Below are 13,492 nucleotides of genomic sequence, written 5' to 3' on the forward strand. Positions count from 1 at the left end.
CAGAAAGAATTGACTTTTTAGATTCATTATGTAAGTGATGTATCTAGTCTAAATTTATAACGAGATACATCACTTACATAATGAACCTATAAAATCAATTGTTTCTTATAATAAGGACCATAGAGAGTAATAAGGTACGATCATCGATATCCGGATTTGTACCGTAGGTTCTAGGAGTTATGCACTATTAGAGGAGAACACCGACAATCAACCCCTTCTAGTCATGAATTACATCCAAATATTTGCACATAATTTCCATACATTGGAAAATGTTTTGAAGAATAAAAATAATCAAAATTTTATTGGTTAATTGTTGAAATAGACCTTGTAATATACGCGAAATCTCCAAATAATCTTTTAAAAATAAATGTAGATTCTATCCATGTAATTTGATCTTATTTCTATTTTGATCCTCCAACAATCCAATCACACAAGAGACGCTGACGTGGTAGAAAATCTTGCCACATGGTTGTTTTCTTATGCATTTTTTTATCACGTGCCATTTTTTTGTCTCAATTTTCTTCCACACAATTTTTTTTTCCCAAAGTAAGCATATACTCACGGTTTTTTTTTTGGTTTAGAGTAGTTTTGATTTTTCGATCAAAACGTGAAAAATCGCATTTTTGTTCAGAGTAAGCATATACTCACGGTTTAAATTATGTTCCCTAACTTTACATGTATGTTTACAAAATCATATGAACCTCCACCACAACATTTTGTAGTTTTTAAACAAAGGACACATTAATGATAAATCTTTTAAGAAATTCATAATTAATTTTTCCCTTGTTTAAAAATTTTAAAATTTAGTGTTGGCGGTTCTTTTGACGTTTTAAACATTACTTTAAAATTGGGGAATGAAATTTGACGCGTGAGTGTAGGCTTATTAAAAATCGGTGAACGGGATGTATGTAAAACCATTCTACATACTCCTTCCGGTAACATTTATAAGCAAAAACTATTTTTTATGTTCATTGAATATTTAATGTATTTCATGTTATCTTGTTTTATTTGACACATCTAGTTAAGACTCTAAGTATTTTCAATATAGTAAATTGACGTTGTACTTCCTTACATACTTTTCCATTTATTTTCTTATTCAAGTAGTTTGAACCTCAAGTGGTAGTCACTTGATCTATTAATTAATAAATTGCTCCTGCAATTTCAATTTTTTATTAAAAAAAAGTATAAACATACTGATTAGCATTTTGCTTATGCCTAATATATGAAGTTAATTCAGCCAGTTTAACATCAGCCAGTTTAACAACAACATTTTACTACATAAAACCGTGGAACTTGTTATCCATTCAAGCTTGATAATTAAGGGGTACAATCTAAAGATATGAGTGAAATACATGTTTAGCTAAGGGGGGGAGATTCATCCTACGACAAACTAGGCATAAGCCATGCTTTATTTTGTATTTTTATTACATTATTGACTGCATGGGATCATACTCACATGCATGCATGTATCATGGTTTTCATGGACTTCCCCCATGTCCTCCATGTTTGCCTCCACTGTGTCCTCCTCCCCAGCCTCCACCACCGCGTCCTCCTCCTCCTCCCCCACCCGAACCTCCACCATATCCTCCACCACCGCGTCCTCCTCCTCCACCTCCTCCCCCTCCCGAACCTCCACCAAATCCTCCACCTCCACGTCCACCTCCTCCCCAACCTCCACCACCACCTCGTCCTCCTCCTCCCCCCCAACTTCCACCACCTTGTAATCCTCTTCCTCGATCATCTACCTCAATTTTTGTTGGTGATTCTTCTGTTCCACCCGCTGCACATACACAATCACTTTTAAGGTATTCCTAATATTGATATTTTTCTTAGAAAAGTTTAAGTAGATAAATTACGATATATATACAATAGCAAATTCATAAATTTTTCAAATATATGAACAATGATAATTAAACACTCTTAAATCTTCAAGATCAATTCAACACCCCATTTCATCTCTATTTTAAAGGGTGTATATATTTTGTTCTTTTTCATAATCTGAATAAAAAATAATTTATAACATATTCATAAAACATATCCTTTATAGCAATTTTACATTCACATTCTTTAAAATATGTATGTAAAAACGATTGTTTTTCTATAAATAAGGAGTTTGATGTCATGTGTTCAAACTCAGACAAATGAGGAAATATTAATCTAACACTGATTACAAACATTTATCTTTCAAGTTTTTTTAATGAGAAATTTATAGTAGTATGTTTAAAACAGGTACCTTGTTTTCCATCTTTGGACGGTTCAGTTGCTGCTGAAGCGATAAGAAGTAGTGCGCAGAGGAAGCACAAGAAGATAACGGGCTTGATATTCATCTTTGCTACTTAGGTTATATTGTTAAATGGTGTGTAGTATGAAAAACATTGTTGTGGACATGCTATTTATAGTGAGAAAATAAAGGGAAAAGACAAAAGAAAGAAGTAAAAAAAAGGAATTTGGTTAATTATTTTAATTCGTTTTGTTGATTGTGAGAACAATGGAATGTGAAAAATGTATCCTCATCATCACCGATTTAGCAATTGAAGGCTTTGAATGAGACACGATTTAGCAATTAGGGAAAACACAGTTCTTAGTCTTCTTGACATCGGTGTGGTCAGGCGGTTTGTTCCCTTGAGTCCATCAAAAACAGTGATACAAGTGTACGTGGATGAAGAAAAGCTTGTGTTTGAAAGGAAGCACAACCAATTGAATTGAATGACTCCTGTTTGAGAAGGCGATTAGGAGGTGGGTTAGAAGTCCAACGTATAGTTTAAAAAAAATGTACGTTGAACAATATATAAGTGAGATGATTCTTAAATCTAATGGCTTAAACTTTTAGGTTAAAATATGGTGTCCAACTCATTTTTTATGTGGTTCATGATATAATATCCTCTCGTGATCCAACAATGATATAAGAGTTTGGTTCGACATTGGGTTGAACTACTCCTTATGTCGAAAGTCTTTCTTAAAATGTGGTCAAGTGACGTATGGTGGCTGTCAACAACAGGGCAAGTATTTTTGGATGAAAAAGCTTTCATTTTAAGTTAAATATGTTTAACTCACTTGTGTGTTTTTTTTTTATCTAATGTAGATGATCCCCCGACCTCCCTTATGACCCAACAAATTATTCCCTACCAATTCAGGGGTGTAACCTTACTATGTGGCACAATATTAATAATCTACTACCTATCAACAATTGACATTTGTTTTAGTCAAATAGTCTAATGGTTAGAAATTCAGTTCTTAAAAATGAATAAGTGGTCATATACCCATGCATATATTATGAAATGTACTTACGAACTGCTCACAACGACCAATACAATTGAAATTTAATATATGATATTTTCAAGATTAGATATTAACTTTGCAACAATTATTTCTTTAAATTTTTTACAAATTGATATATTTATACAATTAAAATTCTTTAACAAACATAACCGATCATTTTATGGTTATCTTTTTCTCTCTTAAGGTGTATACACCATATAGAGTATCCACCAATTATTTTCCTATTTTCTAAACTTTATTTATTCACATATAAATTCAAACTTCTTGTATACACCTCCCAATTGAATCTTGTCACAGTCTCGTTTTCCCACCACACCTTTTGAACCTGTTCCATAACTTACGCCAAGATTTCATGAAAGTTTCCTTCATGCAAAAAAATAAATAATCCAAAGCTGATATAAACTAACTCAATGAACCCAAGAATATTTTAGTTTTTTTTTTTATAAAATATCATGTGTTGACTCTTTTGAGTTGACTTTTTCTTTTTCTAAAATTACCCTAAAATTTAAATACAAATAATACATATAACAAATAGATAGAAGTAAATTCAAATATTAAAATAATATGTCCAAAAAATAAAATAATAGTGTAACAAACACGATATGAATATATATATATGTCAAGTTTTTTTTTCGTTTATCATTTAAAATGAGTAACAAACTAGTGAGTATATTTATACATACATTTTCAGTATCCAAATTATACCCTTAAACAATACTTCTATAATAAAGATTGTTGTTGGTGTCATTAAAAAGTAAGAATTTAAATTATTATTATTTTTGTTATATTGTTGGTGTCATTGAAATAGATAATCATCGTTAGTTTGGTTTGTTATAACTTGAAAGCAACAAACATTTATATTTTTAGTTTTAATCAAAATTAAAATTTCATAAAAGAACGCCGTTCATAATTTTCAAACATAACGTAATAAAAAGAGCGGAAAGACGGGCACAGGAGTGCCTGTCTTTTTGCTAGTAAAAATAAAGGGAATATTAATTGTGTGTAAGGGCACAAGTTGATAAATCAAATATAGTAATTCTCTAAAAAAAAAATTCAACTATAGTAATTCTTTGTTGGAATCCATGCATTGAATTTAATTTTTAAATTTGTGATAAATTGAATACACATAACTTAAAAGAATATTTATACTTTTAGCTTTTATAGGCACATCTTATTTATATTTTTCTCAACCCTAACTCTTTCATCTAATTAATGGTGGACTTTAACTTACATTTGACACATCAAAACACCTTTTTCTCAAGTATGAGAGACTCTTTGCATCTTTGATCAACTCCAAGAATCTCCCACCCCTCTATCATGTCGAAATGGGCTTTGATACCATTGTTGGACCATGAGAGGGAACCTAGTTAAGTTGGATCACGTTGAGCTAAATGCAACCATACAAGTGAGATTGAACATCAATCTTAACCTAAAACCTTAACACATTGAGTTTATTATCCTTTCAAAGCTAAGCTTCGATCATGTTGGCTCCCTTCTCTCTCAGTTCCGTTCCTTAACCCTCTTCTCTCTAGCACGGCGGTGGCTCAAAGGGATCACAAAAATAGCCAAAGGTATGTATTTTATAGTATTTGTGAATTTTTATTCCCTCTCTGTTCTTGTCATTTTTTAGATAGATAATTGTGATGTTGTATGTCAAAGTAATGAGTGAGGAAAAAGTGGTAACGAGCAGGGGCGAATGGTAGTGTAAGGGAGGAGTAGCCCTTGCTACCCTAAAAAAATATATTTTTCTGAGCGAGTAGGTATATTTTTATATTTAGCTACCCATAATAATATATATTTAGCTACCCCAAGTTTAATTTTAAGTGAAATAATTTTTTCTATCTTTATTTAGCTTCCGGTCAAACTTCAAATTATTTGATAATGTCGTATAGGAACCAAAAAATTAACACCCAAAAGAGATAAATAATAAATAATAACAATATTTGGTTTATTTAACAAATAAAGTAATACAATTGTAGGCCCACACACTCTCAGCCCACCAGCACCACACAATTAATAAAACAAGGATGACTTTTTAACTTTTCACAATCACAATACAATTACACAGTACGATGGAATAGAAGAGAAGAGCACAAACGACATGGTGACCTAAACAGCAACAACTAACATCAAACAACATAATTAGCAACAATTAACATCAATTTTTATAAATAGCTACTATTAGTTTTTATTTCTTTTGTTGCAGCTTTTTTGGTACAATCCGCTATTCTACTATGGCTTTTTTGGTACAAAATAGTTTATTGCCGCATTTTTTGGTATAATCCGTTCTTGTTGAATCAAGTGTATATTTTATGAAGAACATTTTATATAAGTAATAGTTATTGTGAATTTTTGTTGCCTACTTGGTTAGTTTAGTTTTAAAAAAAAATTATATGTGGCCACCTCATAGAATTATTGCTAGCTTCGCCGCTGGTAACGAGAACGATTGATTTAGGATTTGAAGAGTTGTTGCTTAATGGGAAACGATATTAGGTTCCTCATCTTGTTTATCTGAAAAGGGATTTTGTTATGATTCTCCCATTGTGCATGTTAGTATGTATGTGAGTCTTCGAATTTGTCTTTTTATCAATTTATTGTGATACTTTGAAATTGGGTTTGATAACAAAGGGGTCTATATCTTCTCCCAACTCTAACATATGCCCATAAAAATCTGAAGTTTCAAACCCTTAGGCTTTGTTTGGGAGTTTGGAGGGGAGGGGAGGGGAGGGGAGGGTTTTGGAAAAAAGGAAGGAACAAGTGGAAGAAATAGAAAACATTGGGAGGAGAGGGCTTTGGAGGTTAATTTTTTACTCATAATAAAAAATCCCCCTCATTTGGGGAACTCAAAAATTGCATTGGGAGAGGGTTTTGAAGGGTTATGGAGGGTTTACATGAATTTTTCAAATTCAATCTATGTTGTTATAATATTCTTAAAATTAAAAGTATATTAATCATAAGTATTAGTTTATCATTCTCTAAAAAACTGTTCTTTCAATAAATGTGAATTTTTTGTCCATTTTTCTATATATTTCCAACCCCCCAAAGTCCTTCCCTCCCTTCCCCTCCAAACTCCCAAACAAAGCCTTAATTACTTGGTGAATAGGCTATATAGTATAGAGTAAAGATCGATAGACACCCCTTTAATTTGTGTGCATCCATTCAACACCCATATGTGTCAAAGCTTGATTGGATATAAATTTTCTCTCTTATCAATGATGTTAACAAAGTACAAAGTCAATAATGAAATTCCGCAACCTGTTATGCATGCTGTATTTGCTTTGTTGTTTTCTAAGCTTTATTTTTATGCGCGATCTTCTTCTGTTTTTTGGGTGAAATTTTACGTGGGATCTTTTATATTTAGTTTCATCATTGCACACCCTATGTTTGGGGAATTTTTTATTTTTTTTTATGATTACAAGACTAAATATAAATAATTGAGTTACACTCACAAAATATAAATTCTACATTTTTTTTGATAATTATTTAAGAAATAATCAAAAAGTTAATCATATGTAATTTATTTTTATGTGAGATTCATGATTAATAATTATTTTAAAAATATCAAAAAGTTAATCATATATATGTTATTTTTATGTATGATTCATGATTATAGTATTATGACCCTGAGATTCATGACTATAGTAGATATTGTGGCCCTAAAAAACGTGCTCTATGTTTGAGTGTGTTTAACTTATCAATGATGTGTACACACTCTTTACTTTTACACAATCATTCAACACATCATATTTTTTTTTTATTAGGAAAAATATACATAGACCACTCTCAATGTACACCCCGTTGCACCACTGCTAATGTGGCACGGGTAGTTTGGTAATTTCACGCGATAGGGGTAGTTTGGTAGTTTCACTCACAACCAAACAATCTTCCCCTCTTCTTCTTCTCTGTTCACCAGATCTGATGCTCGGCCTCTTCTCACAACCACACAATCTTCCCTTTTCCTCTTCCTATGAGATCTGAAGGTAAAAACGACGGTGGTGGGGTGAGATCCGAGGGTAAAGACGGCAACGTCGTTATTGGTGAGGTGTTGTGAACGGCGACGGCGACGGGGATGAGAAAAAGGATGAAGGAGTTGTGAACGGCGGTGGTGAAATCGAAGATGGGAACGATGGTGGTGGTTCTGGGTTTTCTGGACATGGTCGCCGTCACAGTTTCTGGGTCTGTTTTTTGAATTTTCAGACACGATTGCTGGGTTTTGAGGGTGAGGATGGTGGCGGTGACGTTTCATTGTTTGTGGTGACGATGGCAGTGACGGGTGAGTGGTTGGAGGTGGTGGTCGGTGGAGGAGAGGATGGAGAAAGAGAGAGGACTGTTTCACTGTTTTTTTCCTTATAGAATCACACAATAAAAGGATGTCACGTGTCATATTTTGGTGTAGAGGTCAATAGGTGGTGCCACCTAAAGTGTTTCACCTATAAGAGCTCTTTTTTTATCTTTTTTTCTATCACATCATCAACTTATCAACTAGATGTGTGCAAATTAACCTGTGTGTATGTACATAAGATTTTTTCTATAACATCATGAACTTATCAACTAGGTTTGTGCAAACCAGTGTGTGTATGCACATAAGATTATGAGAATATATTTTCTCAATTATTACTTTTCAACCATTAAATTCAATCTTTGATTTCTTTATATTTTATTTCTCATTTTCTCTCTCGTATTTAATAGAAAATAAAAAATCCATTCGACTAAAGACTCCCCACATACATTTTCTGAATCGGTTCACGCCCAATTGTGTCCTTTTGGAACAATATTATTTCCTAGCTGCAACTACTCGAAATTGTTATGATATTGCTCTTTTGGGAGCTGCTATATCGCACGAGGACTCAACACACGAAAGCCGCACGACATGTTCAACAGCACCCAATTTACTTTATTAATGGATTTGGTTTTTAGTTTATGGATGCTTTTGCATGTATATAGTATATATATATATATATATAGTAAAAAAAACAATGCTACCAAAGCAATAATAGCATACATGATCCACGTTCCACAGGGGTGGTAAGACACATACAAAAGTTGATTTGGAAAACCATCATCGAATGAAGTGTTTTTTTTTTGAGTTCTCATAAGAAAGATCCAGCAGAGGCAAGATTTGTCATTTTGTGCAAAATAAAAATTAGGACAAATAACCAAATGACATTAAGATTTGTCATTTTGTGCAAAATAAAAATTAGGACAAATAACCAAATGACATTTATAAAGCCGTTCGTGCAAATTTGACGACAATGCTTGTCGTGCTTTTCAGCATTTTCCTAACATAAATTAATGTTTTAGTTAAAACTTTTCTATTTAATTTCTCAATCAAGTAGAGCTTGAACATACTTAGAATTTTCTAGTAATTTAATTACCGTGGACTTATATAACGTGACAATTTTAACGATTGAAATTTAACGCAGTCAGTTGAACAACATATTATGGCATGAAGAAGAATAAAACAAAAATATTATAGGCATGAAAGTGAAACCGTGGCACTTGTTCTCCATTTAAGTGTGATAAGTGGTACAATACAAAGATACGAGTGAAGGACATGCAAGATTTAACCCTAAAGACTAGGCATGGAGTATGATAAGAGTCCATGCTTTATTTTACATTTCTTATTACATCATCATTTACTGCATGGGGATCATACACACATGCATGCTTCATGGTTTTCATGGACTTTCCCCACGTCCTCCCTTCCCTCCTCCACGTCCACCTCCTCCCCAACCTCCACCACCGTGCCCTCCTCCTCCGTGTCCACCTCCTCCCCAGCCTCCACCACCGTGTCCTCCTCCTCCGTGTCCACCTCCTCCCGAGCCTCCACCACCGTGTCCACCTCCTCCCCAGCCTCCACTACCACCGTGTCCTCCTCCTCCCCAGCCATCTTTGGGTTCTACTGTCGCCCCGGCTGCATATACACAGAACACTTTTTAAATGTTCCTAATACAAATATTTTTCTTATAAATTTTTTGTAGCACCTATAAGTAGATAGGCTACACCACTATTCATGATATAAAGAAAATATTTTTCATGCATTATTACCGTCAATAATAGATTATGATTATTATTTGTATGAATTTTAAATTATATATAAAGTTTTTTTTAAGATGTCAAATTAGTCCACTGTAATAGTCACCGGAGAGAATTAAATCTGAAACCTTGAGAGGATCATAGTATAAGGTCTTAAGTCAAGATCATCATGTAATTCAATTTTGCATATTTTTCTATTCAAAAAAAAAATGTAATTCAAGTAATTTTTAAACCAATTAATAAGAGATCATTATTTGTGTTATTTTAAGATGGATATGAAAATGTTCAACTTAAATGACTAACATTATAAAGGAAAAAAAAAAGAGAAAAAGTTACATACACTCTCAAGAGCAACATGGATTATATTTATGTAAACTATGTACCTTGTTTTCCATCTTTGGACGGTTCAGTTGCTGCTGAAGCGATAAGAAGTAGTGTGCAAAGGAAACACAAGAAGATAACGGGCTTGATATTCATCTTTGCTAATTAGGATTAGGTTATGTTGCGTTGCTAAGTGTGTTGTGTGAAGAATATTGTTGTTGTGAACATGCTATATATATAGTGATAAAATGTAGGGAAAAGACAATTAAAAAAAAAAAAAGAGGAATTTGGTTAGATAATTCTTTTGGCAGATTGTGAGGCAAATGGAATGTGAAAAGTCTATCCTCATCATCACCGATTGAGTAAGTGAAGGCTTTGAATGAGACACGTCTGTAAAACGAGGTAAGCAAGTTTGTAAAACGATGGCAAGTGGCAGTTTGACTAAGATAATATTTAATTAGGTTATATGTTTTTGGGACCAAGTTTTGTTCACTACCTTAATTTTCATACCCGTGATAAGCACGAGCGAATTTAGTCAGGTTTGAAAGAGATCATATTTAAAAGTGAGAATGTTGTGATGTATTAAGTGTTACTTACATTTTAACATTGAATAAATTAAGATTGCAGATAAGAAACTAACATGTGAGAAAACTCGTTTACTTGATGTTTTAAAATATTTCGTGAAGACGTGGTATCATTCCTACTTAGATGGTTGTTCTTTGTCCATTGAATCGATCCACGCCATTGTTAACTCATCCAAAAAGTCCAACAATGGAAGCATAGCCCGGTTCGACTTAGTGGGGGAAGGTTGAGTGGTTGCTAGTGGTAAATTGTAACACCCCGTTTTCTCAACGTTAAAATTTCATAACAATTATCAGAGTTTTTCATCACAAAACGAAATGTTAAATTTCTTAAAAATCATAAATGAAATAAATTAATATTTATCCTTCAAATTCAATCAACAAATTATTTAATATCTCACAGCGGAGTTAATTCAACATCTAAAATAGTCTTGGCACGCAGGCCTCATCTTAAATGATCTCATAAATTCTTAGTTCAATAATAATTCTTAAACTTCAAAAAGGCAATACGTAAAGGAACAGAAAATAGTATCAAAATCTCCATCTCGTTACGTATCAGAGCACCTAAGGACACAGTGAGAGATAGTCACCCACGACCGCAGCTAATCTTGATTACCTGCAAGTTACTCATACGAAGAGCAACATTTTCAAGCAGAAGGGGTGAGATTTCTCAAACAATAATATTAAGCTCATAAATCATAAATTACATTTAACAATATAAACATCTTATAATTTAACATTTGCAATCAAATACATAGACATCATCATTTCATCTTAGCAATATATCATCATATAGCAGTCACAATCATCGTCACATATCATCTTACTAAAAGGCATCACAAAATAATTCGTTAAAAACATCACAACTTAACAACTTGACTTGACAATGCATCTAGACTCGACTATGCAACTCTTAACGTCTTAAACCATCTTGAATCGTCATGAAAATGCAAATGCATGTGGTACCTATCTAGGGCATGTGGTACCTTATCTTAAAAGTTTGAAGTACATAGTTGTTTGTTGATTTCCATTTGTTTTGATTTACTATTCGCTGGAAGTGACAATATTGAAAGCATACTTATAGTTGTACACTAGCTTATTCTCAATTTAAAATAGGATAATGATATTTGTACATCTCAATTTCCCAAACATCCATTTAACATGTTGTTTTCTTTCTGTTATTCATTTAACATGATCAATATATCATCACATCACATTAATTTATCACATCAAGTTTTCTATTTCTTTCTCTCTTAAGATCTATAATAAATTTGGATGTCTATAGATTAATTTCCATCCAAATAATCCTCACACATTCATAATATTTTTACTATAAAGTAGAGGGAAAAAAAATCAAAAGAGAGTAGATTAAGCACGAGGTGGCTACAATATTCGCTGGAAGTGACAATATTGAAAGCACGAGGTGGCTATAAGATTAGGCACCAAAAAAATCGCTGGAAGTGACACATGTCCGAAATGTTCGACATGTGTCCGTATTTGACACTCGTATGACATTTGTAGGATAAGTAAATGTTTGTTTATGTGGTGGGTTGAACGTGGCTGCACATTTGGTGAGAAACTCTAATGCCTAGCTTCAGCAAATCACAGTCAAATGTGCTTTGGGATGTGAGAATAGCAATTTCCCCGCAGATCCAAACAAACCATGAGTGTTTCAAAAAATTACTCCCTCCGTTCCGGAATAACTGACCCATTTTCTAAAAAAAAATGTCCCAAAATAACTAACCCATTTCAATTTTCAATACAACTTTCATCATTCCCAATACAATATAACACTAAATAATACTACTTTTATCATTCACAATACAATATATTCCACTTTCCCCTTTATTTATACATTTTTCTTAATATGTGTGAAAAACAAAATTGTGTCAATTAAATTGGGACGGAGGTAGTACTCCCTCCGTTTCAAAATACATGTCCATTTTAGAAAAATTACAGATACCAAAGAATCAAATAAATATTGTCATTTTTGATGCAATTCTTTGTGTTTTTTCTATAATACCCTTACTCATTTATTATGTCATTCTATTATTTCTCTCTCTACAATAAATATATAAGGGTATTATTGATAAACCAATAATTAATATTGCATTGAAACTTGAAAGGGACAAGTAAAGTGAAACAAAATTATTCTCCAAAATGGACAAGTATTGTGAAACGGAGGGAGTATTATTTTTCAGTTACTTCAACACACCTTAGAAGGATATCCAACACCTATGTGGCATTCGTATGACATGTGTCTGACAACTTTGACCAATGTTACAAAAAAATTAGACTTTTACATAGTGGATACATAAATAAAGGTCAAATATTATCATAACATATTTTAGATCATTTTTGATGAAAAAATTGTTCAATTTAGATGCACATTATATATTTTGATTCTCAATTAACATGTTTCATAAATAATTTTAATATATTTTGAAAGCTTATTGTTGTTGAATTGAAAACTTAGATGAAAATTAGGCTAGGATTTGGATCCTCTCCATTGGAAATTTTCTCAAGTTTTCTCCATTTTCAATCTCCACCATTAAAATACAACAACCACTTTTTATTATAATTTAATGTTCACTTTCTCTCTCATGATTGATGGTTGAGATTCCACATGAGAAAACTTGAGAGAATTTTCAATGGAGAGAATCCAAATCCATTAGGCTAACAGTAATTCCATTTGCTTCAAATAATCACGCAAATTAAAAAAGAAATTATGTTTATTAGTTGAGGATTCTTTAAGAAGAGGCAACGGTTTTATCATTTGAGATAACGCTTTTCATCCCTCGCCATAGACCGAAAATGTTGTAGTGAACTTTTTTAAACAGTGTTAAGGCGATTGGCAACCACCTCCACCCTGGTTGTAGCCACCACCGTTGTAGCCACCTCCACCATCGTTGTAGCCACCACCGTTGTACCCGCCTCCACCATGGTTCTAGCCACCTCCATTGTAATGCCCACCATGGTTGTAATTTCCACCACCACCATATTTGGCATCGTTGACTCCATTGTAACAGGGTCGTATCTGAGGCAGGCGAAGAGGGTGACTGCCCTAGGCCTTAAAAAATAAGTATGAAATTTGGGTCCCAAATTTTGTTTTAGGGGTCTATTAAGCCCTAAAGAAACTGCTTAGTTTTTTCTATTAAATTTGATGTTTATATATATTTATGAGTTAGAACCTAAATTGTAGTTTCGCTCTAGGTCACCAAAAATTAGAAACAGCCCTGCATTGTAATGTCCATTAACGTCGTAATAGTATTTGC

General features: G+C 33.0%; 1 protein-coding gene and 1 long non-coding RNA gene across 2 annotated transcripts; both read right to left on the minus strand.

Annotated features, from left to right (window-relative positions):
- Positions 1–1,269: 1,269 nt before the first annotated feature.
- On the minus strand, positions 1,270–2,392 carry LOC146924305 (uncharacterized). Its single transcript, XM_085710936.1, has 2 exons — positions 2,234–2,392; positions 1,270–1,780 (listed from the first exon to the last, which is right to left on the minus strand). The coding sequence occupies exons 1-2, from the start codon at positions 2,325–2,327 to the stop codon at positions 1,479–1,481; spliced, it is 396 nt and encodes a 131-aa protein (XP_085567062.1). The 5' UTR covers positions 2,328–2,392; the 3' UTR covers positions 1,270–1,478.
- A 6,368-nt stretch (positions 2,393–8,760) lies between these two features.
- LOC146924306 (uncharacterized) lies at positions 8,761–10,146 on the minus strand. Its single transcript, XR_015010094.1, has 3 exons — positions 9,699–10,146; positions 9,110–9,193; positions 8,761–9,079 (listed from the first exon to the last, which is right to left on the minus strand). It is a non-coding gene; the product is annotated as an uncharacterized LOC146924306 (long non-coding RNA).
- Between the last annotated feature and the right edge of the window lie 3,346 nt (positions 10,147–13,492).

Source organism: Medicago sativa, chromosome 5 (assembly GCF_051527215.1).
Source record: "Medicago sativa cultivar Bolivia chromosome 5, Bolivia_mono, whole genome shotgun sequence".
NCBI lineage: Eukaryota > Viridiplantae > Streptophyta > Magnoliopsida > Fabales > Fabaceae > Medicago > Medicago sativa.